General features: G+C 39.6%; 1 protein-coding gene across 2 annotated transcripts in view; it reads right to left on the bottom strand.

The window, feature by feature from the left end:
• LOC121504388 (RAS guanyl-releasing protein 2-like) overlaps nt 1-20,791 on the bottom strand; it is a 106,824-nt gene that overhangs the window by 26,527 nt on the left and 59,506 nt on the right. Inside the window, exons 8-13 of one of the 2 annotated variants that reach the window (XM_041779101.1) lie at nt 17,221-17,337; nt 16,516-16,797; nt 7,625-7,699; nt 6,989-7,111; nt 3,819-3,934; nt 3,587-3,728 (exon numbers count right to left, since the gene is read on the bottom strand). In XM_041779101.1, the coding sequence (XP_041635035.1) occupies nt 3,587-3,728; nt 3,819-3,934; nt 6,989-7,111; nt 7,625-7,699; nt 16,516-16,797; nt 17,221-17,337 (855 nt within the window). The remainder of the gene's footprint in view (nt 1-3,586; nt 3,729-3,818; nt 3,935-6,988; nt 7,112-7,624; nt 7,700-16,515; nt 16,798-17,220; nt 17,338-20,791) is intronic. The other variant, XM_041779102.1, reaches the window with a different exon arrangement.

Below are 20,791 nucleotides of genomic sequence, written 5' to 3'. Positions count from 1 at the left end.
TGCTGCCCTGACCTGACAGGAGGAGCCTCAGAGAGAAGAGCCTATCACGGGCTGCCGGGACTAATAATGAGGTGTGGACAGTCAGTACGGCTGCTTTAATGTGGAGAACATCTGACCTTAGACCTTTAAAAGATAAACTATAACATGAGCCAGTGATTGGGTCTCTACAAAAATCAATACATCTGGAAATTTCTATGCAAACACAAATCAATATTTGTTAAAAACCTTTTGCCTGAAGGGTTTAAAAATCTTTCAGCCAATTTAGTATTTAAAATGACTTCTTTAAACCATTGGAATTTGGCTTAGTATGATAATAAAAAGGCATTTAAAGGGCCAAAGGTTTGAGCCTCTGTTCCACTGTCCTCCTCTGACAGAATTCATGGTTCCTTCAATTATGGCAAGTGGTCCAGGTCCTGAAGCAGCAAAGCAGGCACAGACCATCAACATATTTCATGATTGGTCTGATGTTCTTTTGATGAAATGCTGCGTTGATTTCACTCCAGATGAAACAGGATGCACACCTTCCAAAAGTTCTTCTCAACAGTCTGCAGAATATTTACCCAAAAGTCTTGGGGATCATCAGGGTGTCTTTAGTTAAATGTGAGACAAGTCTTTGTGCTCTTTTTGGTCTGCAGTGATTTTGGCCTTGGAAATCTCCCATGGGTGCCATCTTTGTCTAGTCTTTTTTCTTATTGTTCAATCATGAACTCTGACCTTAACTGAGTAAAATGAGGCCTGCAGGTCATTAGATGTTGGTCTGAGATCTTTTGGGACCTCTTGGATGCGCTCTTGGAGGTTCAATATTGGTCAAAGTTTTCTCCATTTGTGGATAATGGCTCTCAGCATGGTTTGTTTGAGTCTCAGAGACAGAGAAACGGCGTTGTAACCCTTTCCAGACTGACTGACGGACTTTGTTTGTCATCTGTTCTTGAATTTCTTTAGATGACACCATGATGTGTTACTTTCTGAGATCTTCAAGCCTACTTCACTTTGTCAGACCGGTTCTATTTAAGAGATTCTGTGATTCAGAAAGTCTGGTAGTGATCAGACCTGAATGTGGCTAGTGAAACTGAACTCAGCTTTCCAAAACATGGAGTAAGTCAGAGTAAATTCATGATTTAACAAGGGGGGGCAATAACTTTCCACATGGGTCTAGGTAGGTTTGGATGGCTTTTCCCCCTAATAAATGAAGTCCACATTTAAAAACTGCTATTCTTACATATTCTACTTATCTTTGTCTGATATTGAAACTTCTTACTAAAATTATCAACTCGAGGTGGGTGCTTTTGCCAGCCAGTCAGGCTGCATCTCAAACTCATAAGTGATTCTCTTGAAACGACGGTAAGAAATCAAATTTTGCCCATTTTTAACACTTCTGACCCATCTTAGCCAGTTGTTGCCCATTTTTGAGTAATTTCACAACTATTTCATTATTTTTCCACCTCAGTTTTCAGTTTTTTTCGACCTTTTTCGTGTCATCATTTTTCTAATGGTTTAGTACACGTTATCATTACCCAAAAAGATATTTCTTTTATAAAAGGGGTTTACCTCTTGACAAAGGCTATACTACTATACAACATTTATAAACAAAAAACCATAAGATAAGAGTAGTTATTGTTTGGGTTAAAGACAAAATATGTTCACCACAGCTTAACGTTACAATGGACCAGGATTTTGCTGACCTCCACTGCCCCCCTACTGGGCAGGGCACCAAGGAACTCTCCCCTTTATCCCCCCTTATGTGCAGTCAAAGCTCTTCAAAACTATCACTACTCTCAGCAGTTTCTTTGACAGCTAAGCAAGTAGACTGATGATACCCTTTCATGTGTTATATCCAATCCTAATATTGTCTAGTATAATCCCAATTGCAGATTATTGCTAATTAAGGCAGCACTAAAATCTCAAAAAAGGAACTTTTTGCGGATTGAAAAGGCAATAACGGGACAGTAAAAAGGTAAATGCTTGTTCATTTAAGGTTTAGATGACTTTAGACTGGTCTTCTGAGTTGTCTGTGAGTTTTTTAAAGTGAAATGAAACATTCAGGAGCAGTGGTGGGCTTCCTTTTACATCTCTGTGGCTGTAGGAGACACTGACCTGGCTTAACCAGTGTGTTGTTGTTGTTGGCCACTAAAGCAGGTGATATAAAGTGTTATTTATGATGTGTAAAGCCTGTGTTTGAAATAAAAATTTCCCCTCCGGAACAATAAGAAAGCCGACCTGAACCTGGGGCCTTGGCTGAAAAACTTCTGTAAATATGTGTTGCTTTGTTAAATTTGTGGCCACATGTCTAAAGCCACAATCTTGTTTCCTCTTGTATCTTTGAATGTAAATAAACCTGAAACCTTTTTGTTTACAACAGAAAATAAACATCTGTTTGTGATGCATTTCTTAAAGCAAAGACCTTTGAATCTACCGTTGCAGATGAGTTCACTCACTCATTTGTCAACTGACAAATGAGGGCAAATAAACAGTGATTTCTCACACCAACATGTGACACATCTACTGTGTTATCTTGCTTAATATGAGAAGTGTTTTAAAGAGAGCTCACTTTAATCAGGGATCATGGAGGAGGTGTATCATCACATCCATGCCAAATATGTTTCCCTGTGAGCGTGTTTCAACCAAGTTCAGTTGGTTTCCAGCTCTGTCACTTTCCCTCTCAGTTATAAAGAAAAACCAGAGAAATGAGCCCGGTGTAGTTTTCATCATGTTTTCAATCATTGTGTGTTCAATCGAATCTTGGAACTCAGAAATTCTGAGGTGCCAGTTTGAATCGTCTTCCAAATGCGTCCTAAACTTCGAATTCTGACTCAGAAATTAAGAGCAACCCTTACTGAATTCCTACTAATGGAAGATATCCAATTGAGTCCAAGCACCAGAGGTGAATTGAATGCATGATGAGCGTATGTGTTATACAGGGGAAGTTCCGTAACAACACACAACTTTGGATTTTATAGAAGTCTGTACATATTAATGATATTTCTATAGCACCAGTTTCGAGACAGTACACCCAAGAAGTCTTCTGAGAGGTATCAAGGACAATCCAAGCAATGGTGTGGCATGCAAATCAACACAGACAGACAGATCGACATGCCGCCAATCATAGTAGAAACATTTTAGTGTGACAAATATGAAAAAAAAGGGGTGGGGTGGGGGGTACTTCCTCCCAGCACTGCATATTGGTCCACACAATGGTATTATTATGCTTCTGACAGCCACGTAGTAATGTTTCATTAACTAAAGGCATAATACAGTGGTTAACACTTCTAACCCACAGCTGTAAATAGACATCTTCACTCTTCAGGTGTGAAAAGCCAAGATACTGCTGTATGACTTGCTATAAACTACCTGCACAAACGCAGACTGTTTGTGTCCAGTTCTATTGGTTTAGAAATGTCCAGATCAAACCCAATGTTCTTAGTGCTTTTGACATTCTACATACAAAGCTGCAGGGTTATTATGTAGCTCTCCATGGCTTACAAAGCCGTGCAGTACAGTAAGCATGAATATTCATGGGTGTGATGTGAAAACACTGAAGTGATACTCAAAATTAAAACAGGATCAGTGTTCATAATCGAGTACTCACGAAGCCGGCGCAGTGCTCGCAGAACGTGGGCTTGACGTAGGTGGCCTCAGTGAAAGTATGAATGAAACCCATCTTGCAGTTCAGCAGAGAGCTGGCTTTCATGAAGTAGTCGATCATCTCTTCTCTGCTGATCTGCCCGTCTCTGAGAGGAGAGAGAAATCACAGATAGACACTCGTCAGGTCAGTTTGGAGTGAGTTTGACACATCGGTGAATAAATGTGCACATGCTCACTGGTTCTTGTCCAGCTCTCCAAACTTGCTGAGGTAAGGGAAGTTGTTCCTGATCGCTTCAAACTCGTCCCTGGAGATGTTCCCGTCACCGTCTGTGTCGAAGTTTCTGAAGACCGACTGGGAAGAGGGATGTGAAGGTTAGCTATAAAAGTCATGACTTTAATGTGTAAATATTGTATTATTACTCAGTTTCCACAGGCTTTTTGTTTTTGTCTTGGCTTGTCACTAGCTGAGATATTGGATGCATTTTGATTTGAGGCATAATTTCAAGTCAAGTGTAACAACATGCATTTTACATGATTTATTCAATTTAAATCTAACATTCATTTCTGTAAACATTTTCTTCGTTTGCAGCTTAGATTAGGATACAAATGCAAATCACTGAACTCCTGTGTATAATAACTATAAATCATACATTTTATAATGAGGCTGTTTTTAGCCTGTCTTTATTCATAGATGGTTTTATCATAAGGCAAAAGCAGGTATTTGCCTGGGGCCTTGGGGTCTCAGAATTTAGTCATTAAAGGTGTGCATTAAATATGAGTTTTTCACGTGGAATTACTTTCAATGATTAAGTAGTGTATTTTAAATGTAAATAAGAGGCTAGAGCAAATAATTGATTATCTGAAAGAACTCCTGGCCCCAAAAGCAAGGCCCAAGCCCAGGAAAAAGTCCCAAAAAGCTCCATATTACACACATTATAGTTAGGTAGATTTCTACAGACACATTGAAACAATGAATTGGTGGATTACTGTGTGGTTAAACAGCATAGAATAAATACAGATGTATGATTTGTGGTAAAAGAATGGCTTTTGCTACTAAAGTAAGCACATATTTATTTTCGTAAGTTACATCTGGCCCAGAGACTTGCTGAAATATTTTTATATTATAATTTGAGTTAAGTTGCTTTGTTAGGAGCCAATGAACATGCACTATTGGGTATTTGTCTTCTGATATTCAGATTCCAGTTATCATTGTATTCCCTTGGTTTTGTTCCTGGAAAAGAGAAGCTTGCATATATTTTGACTATTCACTGCGATGCTTTAAGCTAAATGGGAGAAGGCTTCATACAGGACTTAGCCAAGTCCTATTCAATTAGCGGCCCGGGGGCCACATGTGGCCCAGAACCAACCCCTAAGTGGCCCAGCCTACACTCCGCGTAGCCTAGCAACAGTCTACCTACAATGCACTGAGTTGTTTTGAAGCGTGGCTATCGATGCAGACAGAAGTAGCTCCAAAATACCAAGTATAAAATATTTCCTTTTCAACTGTAGCTACAACTATGCAAATTTAGTTTTTATGTACTCAAAGATATGCCTGGGTAGGATGTGACCAAAAACATTATTTACAGAAATTCATTTTATTCTTTCATTTTATTGATTTTATTTTTATTCAAGTGAAACAAACATTTCTACTACCTCAGGTTATGTTCAAATTCAGCTCTGTTGTTGTGTTGTTATGCACTTTTTGTGCTTTTGTCATGTTGGCTAATTTAAAAGGGAAACTATGAATAAAAAGTGCATTTTTTTATCGAATTGATCTGTGCAGTTTAGAATTTTGACATTACCAGCTACTTACTGGGTGCCGAACATGTCTGGCCTGGCTACATTCTTGATTTAAAATTTGGCCCCATTGAATTTGTAATTGAATAGCCCTGACTATATCTTGAACCTACCCTACCTGTGTTATCAACATTTCTCAATGTTATCAAAGAATTTCAACAATTTGAGCTGTTTCTGAGACAGACTCTTAAACCCAGTCCATTTATGGTGATACTTTTGTGTCAGTATTGAGAGCAAAGTCCCAAAACCAACCAGTGACCGCCTCATTCATTAGTCACCACTCGTTCATCTCTACCTTCTTCCATTCTTTCTCTCCTCACACTCTGGTGGTCAGCTAAATATGGGCATTCACCCTCTTGAGCACTAAGCTAATCAGATTCTGCCACAACCTTATTTGACCAATCATCATGCACCTGTCATATGATAAATATGTCGTCCCCTCTTCCACAGTCAGCTGTCGTTTCAGTGTGGATGGTGCAACCCTCCTCCACCCCAGCCACCTCCATTCAGTTCATCAGCATCTAGTCGGGACCCTCACAGGTCCTCTGCTCATGTCATCCTTCATAACCTTCAATAACCTTTTCTCTGTGTTGCTTGGAGTGTTATTTTGTCCTCATGGTGAAATGGTAGCCAGGAATACTGATTAACCAGCGACTGAACCTTCCAGACACAGGTGTCTTTATACAACTCAGGTGAGCCCCATTTCACTAACTGTGAAACTTCTTGCAACATTTGTCTGGACCTTTGTAGAATTAGGTCAGTCACTTTTAAGGAGTGAATATTTACACTTATATCCTTTACATATTTCATTTAATTAACATTACTTTATAATCTGTTTTCAGTTTGACATTAAACAGTTTCTTTGTAACTTCTTTGCCAAAAAAGCCACATCATATTTACAGATTGATTTACGAAATAAACGAAAAGGTAAAACTAGACAATAACTGGGGATCACTGAATGTCAATGAGTCATTTTGTACATGCGCTCCTGCATATTCCTCAGTGCATTAAAGTGTTAAACATTGCATTTAATAGAATTAACACTTTGAATCTGTCTCCGAGTCATGGTTTCAATGCACACTAGAAATGTAGCTTTCATTTTAACAATATATTTTTGATTTAACATTATAATACACATCTCATTGACTTATTTTGATGAACAAACCAAGGAACTGTTAAGAATTGCTTCACATTGTCAACATGGACTTCAAGATATGTTGTAAGGGTAAAAAATTGATTCTGATTGCTATTACATGTATTAAATAATTGTGATTGATTGTTATTTTTCATTTGCCAGCTCTAAGTTGAATACGAGGATTTTCACATCACAGGGAACCACAATCTCCTTTCAATCCTAAAGGGAAAAAATGTAAGAAAATCACCAAAAAACACAGCTACAAAGCTGTTGAATGACCTTCTCAGCCTGGGTAATTATGGTGAAAGATTACTAGCCATTCAGCAAAGAGCCAAGAGCCCTTCTCACTTATCGTGTCAAGTTGGCGGTGGTGCAGATAACAGATAATTCACCCTTCAACTGCCATCCCTTTGGAGCCCACAGGTTATAATTAGCACTGTGAGAGGGGGGGGTGTGTGAGGCTGAGAAACTCACCTCCACCATCTTCTCGATGTGCTTCTTGATGACCGTCGGGTCAGCGTTGGGCTTCACCGACGACGCCCACTCGTCGATCATGGTGGGCTTGGGTTCGGGCGCGGGGGCGGGGCTGGAGTTCTGCTACAACCGGTGATAGAACCAAAGAGCGTGAGATCAATATCAACGCAGGGGAGCTGAGGCTGTCATTTCACAGAGAGAGAAAAGACAGCTGCAGCACAGAGCGGCTGTCAAGGGTCACTACAGCCGATCAAAATGTCACGAGAGGAGGAAAACAAAGATTTCCGATATGCATTCATGGCATTCTTTTTCAACAGCACTCAATACAAAGCAGTGAGGGAGTCTATTAGAGGAAGTGTAAGACATCTAAACATCTGATTCATTGTTTCCCACATAGTTTAATACTTAAGTGATGAAACAGCATCAAGTGGATCATCATGCAACACTTAAGCTCTCTGAAATTAATAAAGTTAACAGTCAGCAGCCTCATAAAGTAGAGTGACAAGTCTGAAGAGAATAGAAAAGCAGTGCCATGCTTCATATCCTGACAGGAGCAGAGAGGGGGACATATACCTGACAAAAACGGGACATTTGAGAACACATCAGTGCAGGACTCAAAGTGTGCATAATGCTCACCGCTGTTTTACGAGGTTCTCTCTGCAGAGACATCTGATAGATCTCCTCCTCCGTGTGGTACTGATCCAGAGATACCTGCAGAGAAACCGACAGTGTAAAACACCTAAACATCATATATATCATTCAGATAAAGCTGTTTGATGGTTGGTATGGCTTTCACTACACTAACCGAAAATTTTCATTAACATAAAATTGTAAAGGCTTTAAATATTCTGCCATCTATAGTCCATAATATCATCAAAAGATTCATAGATTCAGCAGAAATCTCTGTGCACAAGGGACAAGGCCAAAGGTCAATATTGGCAGCCCTGATCTCTGGGCCCTCAGGCAGCACTGCATTAAAACAGGCATGATTTTGTACTGGAAATCACTGCATGGGCTCAGTAACAGTTGCACGTTGAAGCTCTTTCATGCAAAGAAGAACCCATCTGTTAATAGGATCCAGAAACAGTAAAAATATAAAGCTCATTTAGGATGGACTGAGGCAAAACGGAAAACTGTTCTGTGGTCATGTTAATCAAAATCTGAATTAATTCTGGAAACTACAGATGCCGTGTCCTGTGGACTAAAGAGGACAGGGGCCATCCAGCTTGTTATCAGTGCTCAGTTCAAACACCTGCATCTCTGATGGTATGGGGTTGCATTAGTTCCTATGCCGTGGGCATTTTCTATGAAATGGTAAAATGTCTCAGTTTCAACATCTGACATGTTGTTTATGGTCTATCCATCCATCCATTTTCTTCCACTTGTCAGGGGTCGGGTTGTGGTGGCAGCAGGCGAGGCAGGTCAACCCAGACATCCCTCTCCTCTGTACCACCTTCAAGTTCCTCCTGAGGGATTCCAAGGCACTCCCAGGCCTGATAGAATATATAATCCCTTCAGCGAGTGCTGGGTCTTCTCCCAATAGGACATGCTCGGAAGACCTCCTGAGGAAGGCGCCCAGGAGGCATCCTTATCAACCGCCTGAACTGGCTCCATTCCACGTGAAGGAGCAGCGGCTCTACTTCGAGATCCTTCCGGATGTCTGAGCTCCTCACCCTATCTCTAAGGCTGAGCCTGTTTATGGTCTATTGTGCATAAAATATTAGATTTGTCAATCATAAATTCTGTTTGAATCTATTTTATACACAGTGTCCCAACTTTTTGGGAATTGGGGTTCAACAGAAAGTTTGTTATACTAATGCAATTTTCTATCAAAGCCCTAAAAACATGCATTTTCTTTTTTGGATAGCATGAAAAATTTGGTTTCTCTATCTGAATTTTGACTTATTTGTCTTTGGATAACACTGCAAAGTAAAATTTTGGAGATCTTACGAAAACTACTGAAACTCAGTGGTTATCATAAGATTAGTGGCATTAATATCTCAAGATAAGAATATGAAATCCAGATCTCCTTAAATCAGTCAAATTGACTCTTTGTCACGGAAAAACACAGGAAAATAAAATGTGTCCTCTTTGGACCTTCGTAGTATTTTTACAAATAAAGTAAAATAATAATCTCACAACAGGACATATATTCTGATGACCAGTGTCGTGTGTGGTGTTGGGGTGGACCAGGAGGATTTTTCTTGCAGACATTAAATGCAGGGAGGATAAATATTCATTTTATATTTGTATTAGTCAATATTTTTATTGATTTTTGTGTTTCAAAGCAGATTATTTCATCGTCTTTTTCTCTCATCCACATCAGCCCTGGGCCAAAAATGCACATTTATTATCATTACAGAAAATCTGACATGGTAGAGTGGAGTTGAAAGCTTTAAAGCTTGAATGCATGACCTTTGACCTTAGGTTGATCTGCTGTGTGCCCTTTAAAAAAATCAATACCAAAGTCAAACACTGATATAAATTTTTCTATTTTATATTCATAGGACAAAGTTTTAGCCTCCATTCACTCTTAGCATTCATCTCCAGCACAAAACAAACACACTCCTCCTCTGGATTTTAGTATGAAGCTGCAGTTTAGAGTGAAACTGTAAATATTAGTGAGAAGCTTAACAAACTGACCAAATAGGGCTGTCCTGTGCACGTCCACTGAAACATGTAATACCTATTTATCTCTCTGCAGTTCAGCCACTGTGTAAAAGGTTTTAAGTTTGTCACCTAAATTTAAATTCCACAGACAACATCTAAAACCTGTGCAGAATAAAAAAAAGATATCTGCTAGGTAATGTTTTCATTCTGTTGGGTAGAGTGAGGCATTCTCACATTGTTGTTGTGTACCTAGGGATGTGCATGATTAGCAGGCTAAATGGTTCAAGAATGATCCCCCGGTGGTTGGCATCAGTTCAGGCCCACAATCCTGGTCAAATGCTCTGTCTAATCTGTAACACAGCCACCTGTCCCGGTTGTACCTCTGTGGCTGAGCTTACCGGCTACTGCCTTGTTCCCACTATACTCAACAGTCAGATAAAAACAGTCAACTGGTAGCACTGATAGGATCTCAAAAGAAAGCACAGTTCAGCACTGTTATCGTCTAGAAAATGGGGATAAAGTTGAACATAGGCTTTGTCAGCTTATACTTATATAAGTGATAAACTGAGTGAAGATATTCAGCAGGAAAAGTGGATCCTAACCTGCAAAGAGGACTGAAGTGTAGTGGTGCTGGCAATGCTAATGTTAGCCATGTTCTGAAAACAGGCAACGTTTTGATTATATACACTATATGGATAAAAGTATCTGGCCGCCTGACCATCACACCAACAGGGACAGTAATGACGTTCTTTCCACAACATTTTGGAGTGTTTCTGTGGGAATTTGTGCCCATTTATTCAGTAGAGCCTTTATAAAGTCAGGCACTGATGTTGGACTAGAAGGCCTGGCTCACTATCTCCTTCCAGTTCATCCCAAAAGGTGCTCAGTGGGGTTGAGGTTTTACAGTCCTTAGTGTCTGCACTGGGGCACAGTCATGTTGGAATAGAGAAAGGTCTTTCCCAAACTGGTGCCACAAAGCTGGAAGCATAGATTGTCCAAAATGTCTTGGTATGTTGAAGCATTAAGACAGGCCTTCAGTGGAGATAAGGGGCTGAGTCCACACTCTGGAAACCTCCACTAAACTTCACAGTTGGCACAATGTGGTCAGGAAGGTAAGGTTCTCCCGGCTAACTGAGACCGGGACAAGACTCCACAAAACACACTTCCACTGCTCCACAGTCCAGTGTCAGAGTGCTAACCCTAACCCCATTGGACTTGCTGATGTGAGGCTTGCATGCAGCTGCTCGGCCATGGAAACCCATGATGAAGCTCCCAATGCTCAGGTGTTGTGCTTCAATTTATGCCAGTGGGAGTTCAGACCTCTTCAGCTATGGGATCAGTAGAGCACTGGTGTCTTCTACGCACCATGGGCCTAAAGCAGTTGTTGACCCCCGCTACAGCAGTTAGCAGTAGTTTATAACGGGTTGAAGAGTAATGTGGCAGCGAGTGTGGATCATGTCAAACTCAAAGTCCAGGGGCCAAATCCGGCCCGTGGCACAGCTATACCCGGCCCACCAGATCATAACATATTCTTGTTAGAACTGGCCCACTAGTATGAGGTCTGCAGATTTCCTCCAGTGTAAAAATGTAAAACTAACTTTGACTTAAACTTAACCTTAATTTCATAATTTTTAAATTCAAAATTTTACATATTTATCTTTTCTTTTGACTTTTGAAACTCGTGATTTTGAATATTATGTCATATTTTGACATTTACAGCTCATGATTTTGAATTTCATCCAGTTTTTAACTGTTAAAGTTATTATTTTTAATTTTTAAGACCGTTTTTAGTCCCAAAATCATTTATCATCAATGTTAAGTTTTCTCTCTATAATTCATTGCTGGTGAAAATGAGGTTGACAGTTTATGGGAAATATTGACTCTGTTAGACCCTTAGGTTAGACCCAAATTCAGAATTGAGACAGATTGAGTCTGACACTCCTGCTTTAACGTCTAAACTGATGTAAAAGAAAAGGTTAAGTATTACTTTAACTTTAAATTATTCACACAAAATTAATTTTATTCAAGCATGTAGCTGCATAATGCAAGCCTTCACATTGCGGCTAGTATTTATTTGAATCGTGGTCAAGTTTTTCAAAGTTTGGCTCCTGATGAGCAAATATCTGACCAATCAAAACAATGGCATTTGCCTATTGTTAAAAGAATTGTAAAATTGTTTGTATTTTTTTCAATATTTTGTAGCCCAGATCGACACAGGCAGCAGACACCTCCACACATGTCTATGTGAATGTTAATGCGCTATGTGCTCAGCTGGAGCTGTTTCCAAACTAATAGGACTTTGTTCTACATTTACCAACAAACTCTCCTCTTACATCAGACATACGTAGACTTAATCACTGCTCCGGGTCAATCAGCTCCCTGAAATGACTCCTCTAACCAGCCCATAACGCAAACAGGCAACCCAACTTCCCCTGTAGAGAAACTCAAGTGTGATTTTCATACCATTACATTTTTTACCTTAAAGAATGAATGAAAAGTCAGTCCACCCTCTCAGCCAACTCCACTGAAAAAAGGAGGAGGAGAGAGAGACAGAAACCTCATTTTATCTTCTATTCTAATGTAGACTTTTGCAGCATGACTGTGCATACTTTATCTTGTTCCTCCTGATGTGCGTAGAAAGGCGCATCAAAATTCGCCTTCGGATTATCTGCATTTTCATTCCCTTTATCTGTGCCATCCTTCATGTGCAAAGGCCTTAAGGAGGAAAGGACACCTCACGTCTCTTAAAACATATTTCCTTGTTCCTGTTTCCTGTGCAGGCTGCACAGCAGCGCAGGGGTTAGCGCTGTTGCCTCCTGGTTCACTTCCTGTTCAGGGTCTGTCTGTGTGGAGTTTGCATGTTCTCCCCTTGCATGTGCAGGTACTCCGGCTCCTCCCACCACCAAAGTCATGCTCCTTAGGTTAATTGGTGACTCTAAATTGAGACGGAGGCATATTTTCTATTGAAAGATATTCATAAATCAGTTTTCTGCTCCTGTTACCTCAGCCAGCTGCTGGAAGCAATCATCCACGCCATCTATTGTTGGCCTCCTATTATTTTTTCCTCAGGGTTTTTCTCGAGCTGTAATTGCGTTTCCTGACTTTTATTGAGTTGAATTGGTAAGAGCTGAAGGAAAAAGAGCTTTTCTTCTTGTTTGGCCTTCTGATTTACTGCAGCTTCCACTATTTCAAGGGAAAGGTTAACAGCAAAATGCGCTTCACTCTTGACATGATGAAATAGAATCCGCCTTATTTGAAAAGCTGATGAATTAGACTCTAAAAGAAGAAAAAAAGTACTTCAAACTTGTGTGTTTTGCTTTTTTTTTTTAGCTCCCCAGGCGGGCATGCTTCTTTTATTTTGAAGGTTTATTGACTTTCTTTCCATCTTCAGGGAGCCAAGCAGGACTCATCTTAGATCAACTTCAATAAGCGCTGGCATACGATAATTGGGTATCGACTGCACCCAGCAAACTTCCCTGGATTCCCTCTGCTTCAACACCCGTCAAGTTGTTTTCTGTCATTTCCACATAAATAAAAAAAGAGAAAGTAGCTGTAATCTCTGGTGAACACCTGACACTAGATTGAGTGATTGATCCTTTGGGGTTTCTTAACTTCAGTAAGCTTCCCTCCTCAAATCCAGGAAAGTCTTATCTGCATCTGCCAAAAAAAAACAACCCAGACACTTGGGGGTTGAGTGTGAAGTGTGAAAAAGGAACCTCAGCTTTCATGCTGAAGTGAAGGCAGCTACAAAGCTGAGATCAGACTCACTAAGCATTCCCAGTTTAGAAGCTCTGACTATTTAAGACGAGGAGCGATCCTGTGATTCTACCACATCCTGATTATTTTATGCCAGCACACTGCTGGGATTTGGTGACTAAGATGAGCGCTGTTTCTTTACAAGCTACAACCTAAGGTGTAGAAAATGAAGCCAGTGCTGAAGGGCAACGCTGCAGTTCCTCAAGTGTCCACTTGGAGCTGGCTCCTATAGCAAAGTCATCCCAATAAGCTCCATGTTAAAATGTGCATTTTAATAGCAGAAATCAGCATGATTACAGCATGGAAGATTTAGACAGCATCTGTCTTTTAGTAAAACTATCTTAGGGTTGAATTGTTTGCCACTTATCACAGGATTATATAAGCAGATGTTAACAAACATTCACATATTTCGGAGCAGGTTTTCCCCAACTCCCCACCCAATATTTTCTGTCTCTCCTCAGCAGCCTTTCAAAATAAAGGCAAAAAGCCAAGAAACTTTTCCGTGGTCATGGGAATGTAAAAATGTTCAATCTACCTTGAGAAACAGGTTTGTGTCCACACAGGAATTAAACTACCCTTAGTTTGAGACAGAAGAAACTCCAGTGGATGTTTTTTTAAGACAATAACTATGATGCAGATTAATTTCAATAAAATACAGAACTCGGATTAACTGCAGTTTGAAATTTAAATCTCCTGAAAGCCCTAGATTCAAGAAATCTATTTTGAAATGATTCCTCATAATGACACTTTAAGGCAGTGTTACTCAACCCTGCTCAACTAAAAAGCCAAACTGTTGAAAGATATCTTTGCAAAAGCCACAATCCTAGTGTTGAAAAGAGGCAAAACTGGGTTAAAGTGGCAAAATAGGAATAGGAAGGGGCAGAGAAGGAATAAAATGGCAAAAACTGGGTGAAAGTGGCAAAAAAGGTTGAGAAGTGACAAAAAATGAGTTACAGGTGGCAAAAAAAAGAGTAAAAAGTGACTAAAATGGGCAACAATCAGCAAAAGGTGGGAAAAATGGACAAGACAGCTTCAAGAATGGCAAAACAGGGGAGGAAAAGTGGCATTTAATGACAAAAGGCAACTTGAATGGGTGAAAAGTGGCAACAAAAATAGCAAAAAAGGGGGAAAAAGTTTCAACTAGCAAAAAGCAGGATAAAATTGCCAAAAATGGGCCAAAACAGGATAAAAATGGCAATAAATACATGTCAAAGGTGGCAAAAATTGTCAAAAAGTGGCAATAATGAGTGAAAAGGGCCTAAATAGGAATAAAATGGCAAAAACTGTACGAAAAGTGGCAAAAAAAGACCAGAAAGTTGCAAAAAATGGGTGAAAAGTGACAAAAAAAATGACTTACAGGTGGCAAAATTGGTCAAAAGCAGCAAACACTTGGCAAAAAAATGTAGAGAAGTGACTTAAATGGTCAAAAAGCAGCAAAAAAGTGGAAAATATGGGAAAAACTGGCATTTAATGATGAGAAGTTTCCCTTTTTTAGGTTTTCTGGTTAAAAAATATTTCAAAATAAGACATAAAAGAGCAACATGAGGCTCCAGAGCCATGCTTTCAGTATCCCTGCTTTAAGGCCTTTTTTAAACATATTTATGTTTGATTAAATTAAGCAGCAGAAAAATATATAAGTATACAAATTAAATTTTTGTACCAACACTGCATTTTCCCCAGACATGTTGGCTTAACCCTCTGAGGTCTAAGGGTACTTTCTCTTTTTTGCATTATTTCTAAACTCACCTATTTAAGGTGTTTACTAAAAACACAATACACAAGTATTTTAAGTCCACATTTGCAGGACAGTATCAGTCTTGCAGGTACTGAGGCCGGTTTCTGTCCTAGAGGACTGTATACAGAGTTATTTTAGCCCAAATGCTGAATTTTGGAATCAGATCTTTGAAAACTTCACCTTCACTCATGCAGACGAGTTGTTTTGGTGCTTGAAATAGGTTTACCAAAGTCTTAGCTTCACAAAAGTAGAAGAAAATATTAATAAAATAGTAGGTAAGTGTAGAAAACATGTCTAAAATGACTTTCTGTTATATGTTCTTTTGAGCATAGATGTCTGTCCTTCTATTTTCACCAAATTTCTCATCATCAAAGGATTCGTCCAATGGCGCAAGGTGAGAGGTGATGACATGTGCCCATTGCTCTCTTATTGGCCGTTTAACTTCGTCTGTGAATCACGTGGGATGGCAAGTGAGGGGAAGTGTTTGATTTGCATTTTAACAACATAAAATGACAAAGATATTAATAAAAACACGGCAAAAATGTTGTGAAAATGCAGCAGCGTGTGCAACGACCTCATAGGCTTTAGTCCTGACTTTTCTGACCTCATTAATTAATTTCATCTTGTCGTGATTCATTTGACTTTTTTATGATAAATTGTGCTAAAATTCTTTGTACCTGGCCCTCCTTAAGTTTTATATGAATCTCCCCCTGATGTGCTGTCATGTCAGAGGATGTGTGCAGGTGTCTAACCATGCAGGGTCACGTACAGACGAGGAGAGGAGAGGCAGTGAGAGTGACAATCCTCACATGGCATGAAAATTAATCTTGCCATTTTCAAGGCATTTTACTCTGCCATCTGCGCCACAGTATATTTGCTCTGAAATTAAACAGATGTTGCACCCTTCCCCACATGCAACCCCATCATGGAAGCTGGGGGAAGCCAATTTTCTAACCAGTGCAGTAGAGCACCTCTTTATCATTTTGGCGAATTCCTAGCGGCAGTTCTGAGTCTGTCCACTACCATTTGAGCTTACTTCTAATTTTCAGTCTAATAATTATTTTCAGCAGTCATGCATCATTATTTATAAAGGTCGTATGCCTTGAGTTGGAGGTTTGCTTTTTTATTCTCTGAATGCTTTGGTTTCTTAAGATCTCTGGCCTCTGCCTGCACACTGATTTTGTTGGAGCTTGCCAGCCAAGCTGAGCCAATCAAATCAGAGCAGAACGAACTGAGTATCAAACACACTCAAAGTGTTTGTCCTTCTCAAAGTTTTTCCTCCTACTTCACTGCTGCTTATGTGCTTCATGAGCACTTTTGAATTCTGCTGCACTTTATGGCGAAAAACAAACCCGCTGAGCTTGGACCTGCAGGCTGTTTTTAATCCATGCCAAACACTCACCTTGTACCAGAGTTCTGCACTCACCGTGAGCAGGTTGAGCAGGTCCGTGTTGGCATCGATGTTGGGCGGCATGTTCTGGATCATGGCCAGCTCTTGCAGGATGGCGTACAGCTGTTGGGTCTTAGTGAGGTTGACTCGTGTTTTTTCTTTGTCGACCCAGTCTGGCAGCGCCACGTGAACGGCGATGAGGTCCTTCAGGTGCACACCAAGGATGGGGAATCGAAAGCCAGCGCACTCGGAGAAGCGTTTGCGGTACTGGCTGTAGTTCCCACATGACGTCACCAGCTCGATAAGGTTGTTAAAAATCTGCAGGGAAAGGAAATTAAGGTTGATTTGATTTATTCATCAGAGAAGAATTGACAAAAGGAGAAAAAGGAGATGAGAACTAAGAGAGAGATTTGTTCAGAAGAGTCAGGCACAGTCCAAAAAAACTTTACTCCAGATGGACTTATATAACCGAGGAGACTCTGTAACTCCTCCAACTGTTGCATTCAACTTCTTTCAAGTTCTATGGCTCAAATTCATACTTTAAAAAGACGCAGTGTAGGAGTTATGGGCACAAAAAGGAGGTTGGCAGCTCACAGAGAAAATGTGGATCACTGAATCAAGAGCCGCTTGTTCGCAAAGAGCACGGACACGCAGCCAGTATTGAATCTTTTGACTGTTTGGCTGTGGGAGCCAGAAATAGATCAGCGAAGGTTTGAAGGAAGGCAGCAGCTCATACTGAACCTTGTTGGTCTCTGCGCTGATGTGGGTCTGTGTGTCTTTGAGACGGGAGATGGAGCTGTTGCTGAGGCCGCCCACCACCGCCATCAGGGTGTTGAAGTTCTGCAGCTGCAGGAGCTTCTGTGGATGGGAAAGAGGGGAATGCAAGGAGTTATGATGGTCGTTCAGAAGGTTGTAGAGGTTGTACAGTAGACTAATGGTTCTCTGATCTTAACCACTCAAAACATGCACATTCAAGAGGATCAGAAATGTTCTAATACTTCTATTTATTAGTACTACTGTGGAGGCAGCTCACTCTGTGGAGTCAAAGACAAAAGTCTCCCTACATGGACCCTAAAGTTTATGTAGAGCTATCATAAATCATCTATGATGGCTCTAGTTATCATGTTATTCTTGATTATTTTGAATAAAAATCCATACTGTTTCATTAGACTAAAACCTCATAAGATCCTGCATGTGCATAGGAGGACATTAAGTGTTGGCTTCCTGACAACATAGGAATAATTTCTGCTCTTAGAAATTTTGAGGTAATTGTCCAAAATGTCCACTCAGTTTTAAGTAATTTTGGGATATGTTCCATATTTTTTAAGAGATTTATTGGGAGGAATTTGCTTTGATTGTTTTAGGCACTTTCATTTGGGAAATTTGTTTTGAGGTTTGGGGGCATTAGTTTGGCAATTTTAAGGAATTCCCATGGAATTTGGGATGCAGATGGCCTGGTGGTTTAAGGTGTGCCTCATTTATGCGGTTGGCCGGGGTTTGAATCCGGTCTGTGGCACATTCCTGTGTCTCTCCCCAGCTTTCCAATTCTGTTCACTGTCCCCCTCTGTCAATAAAGGCACAGAAAGCCCCCCAAAAATCTTAAAAAAAAAAAAAAAATTCCATGGACTTTTGGGAAGTATTTAGCAATGTTTGGTATTTGAGCATGGGGGGGTGCTTTGAAATTTTCAGAAATTATCAGGGTAAGTTTCAGGGAATTTGTTTGGATTTTGAAAAATATAGTTATCTAATTTTCAAGGAATTGTTGGGAATGTATATGTTAATTTTGGGGGGAACTGATGAGAGATTTGGGAGAATTAGCTATGAAATTTTCAGGAATTTTAAGAGAAATTTTAAGGAATTTGAAATTTTATGGATTTTTTTAATATTCTCGAGGAAATTCAAGGCATATGTTTGTATATTTTGGAAAGTTTCATTGGAGGTTTTCATTGAATCTTTGAGAATGCATTTTTAAGAATTTTGGGAATTTAATGAGAGAATTTGAAGAAAGAAGCTATGAAATCCTGAAGAATTTTCATGGGAATTTTGGGGATATGTTATATATTTTTTAAGAGATTTTTTCTTTGTTTTGGGGGAAAGTTGCTTTAAAATTTGTTTTGGCACTTTCATTGGAGTTTAGGGGAATTTCTTTGGAAATTTTCAGGCATTTTCATATATATTTGAAAGAATATTTGTTTTCTGTTTACATTTGATTGAGAATGGGGGGGTGCTTTGAAATTTTCAAGAATTTTCATGAACTTTCAGAAAATATGTTTGAATGTTATGAGGAGTTTTATTTTTTATTTTTTAGGAATCTTGAGGAATTGACTTGTTATTTTGGGGGAATTTATTACAAGAATTGCAAGAATTAGCTATGTAATTTTCAGTCTGTTTTCAGGAATTCCCATGGAAATTTTAGGGAATCTGACTGAGGTAATTTTGGGGGAATTTAAAGTATCTTCATGGAACTTTTTGAGAAATGCATATTTTTGAGGAGATTAACTGGAAGTTTTAGGAGAAACTTGCCCTCACATTTCTGGTAATCTGGGCAGTTTGTTTTGATGTTTGGAAAGTGTCATTTTTGGGGGTGGCTTTGAATGTTTTAAGAATATTTAATGAAATTTCAGGGAATGTGTTTGGATGTTTCAAGGAATTTCTCTCGTTCTCAAGCATTGCTGGGAACATATTTGTGGTATTTTGGGAATTTGATGAGAGAATTAGCTGTGAAATTTACATGGAAATTTTAGGGGATTTGTTTTGATATTTTAGGGGATTTCCTTGAATATTTTTGGGAATTAACCTGGAATCTTTTGGGAAATTGTTATTGGAATGTTTAGTCTTTATGTTACAGTTTCACTGAAACATTTATGAATGTTTAGAGAAATTCTGGGGTCCTTTTTCTGTGAAAATATTAAAATATGTTTGAGAATTTTCAAAAACATTTCATGCAATTTCTTTGAAATTCAGGGAATTTGAGCAGATTCTGGAAATAGAAGTTTAGAAGAAATCCAACCTTTAATGTGAATTTTGTTGATGCTTGGCCTTGTGGTCTATCATCAAAATAACAGGATAAAGGACTCCATCATACCTTTCTCAGTGACTAACGCCATTCGGCTGTAGATATGGATAACGCTTGTCAGATCTACAATTCTACGACACCATTTCAAAACTCATTTCTGTTCAAAGACCAGGCTGAGCTGGTCTAAATAGATCTGAAATACCTCCTTCGTTTGGTTAAATCCCAGTCCCTGCTGTAGGTGGGTAATGAAAAGTAGGTTAAAATTTAAGTGCAGTGAATCAAAGGGTGTAGAAAAGAGTGAATACTTAAGGGGATATATTCAGAGAAATATGGCACTCCTGTAGACCGCACACATCGACACTTCCTATATTCTAGTTGATGCTAAATGTTCTACCCCGTCTGTGTCAAACTTTAGCTAACACTTTGTGAATGGCACTCTGCGGGGCTCCTTTCTGCCCTTCAGCCTGCCTGGCATCTCACTGAAAATCAATGAGGTCGCAGCTGTGTGGGAGGGCTGCCAGAGGGGATCATTTGATTCACTGCAGACACCCTTTCCAATCAATCGGCAAAGCGTTATGGAGGGCAAACCGGCGTTTGAGGAGTAGTTTCAGTTAAACTGCACGTGCATGCGGCTGCCAGCGAGGCATGGGAAAGGTTTCGTTGTCAACGTGCCAAAGATTCCCGCTGAAGTGTTCATCCTCTCATTGTCGATCAGTTGTTAACATATGACTGATCTACACTGTGTTGAGCTGTCACTGGTAGAAACAACAAACACTGACAGACACTTCACAAATGGAACAGACCTTTGAAAGCAGCATGAAAGGACATTTTTGCATTTTAAATTCGACTTCAAATCTACATTTAAGACAATCGATGATGAGTCATGTGTAATCCAGAGTCTGTGCTCTCCGAGGGAAGCTTCTGGAAATGTCAAGTGTATCACGGCTTCCCTCTGTGAGACCTCTAAAAAACATTTAAATCAGCAGGAACCCAACTCCTGTCCCTGCTGTGCTCACACTGGGCTACATGCCTAAATACCAAAGTTTAAAAAATTAAAGACAAGCAAAAGTCCAGATAAATCAGCACAAATGTTTGACAACTCTGTATGAACAAAACTTTGCAAAAAGCCAGAATATTGATAATATCCAAGTGTCTGTATCCAAAGCCTTCAAGAGGTTTCCATCATTAGAAGCTTTTAAGGCAAATTCATTGATGGTGATTATTGATCCACCCATTTAGATCCTCTGATTTTTCCAAAGATCAAACCTCAACTAGGACTTCCAAATAAATGACTTC

Source organism: Cheilinus undulatus, linkage group 22 (assembly GCF_018320785.1).
Source record: "Cheilinus undulatus linkage group 22, ASM1832078v1, whole genome shotgun sequence".
Lineage (NCBI taxonomy): Eukaryota > Metazoa > Chordata > Actinopteri > Labriformes > Labridae > Cheilinus > Cheilinus undulatus.
This window is presented reverse-complemented; position numbering and strand designations above follow the sequence as displayed.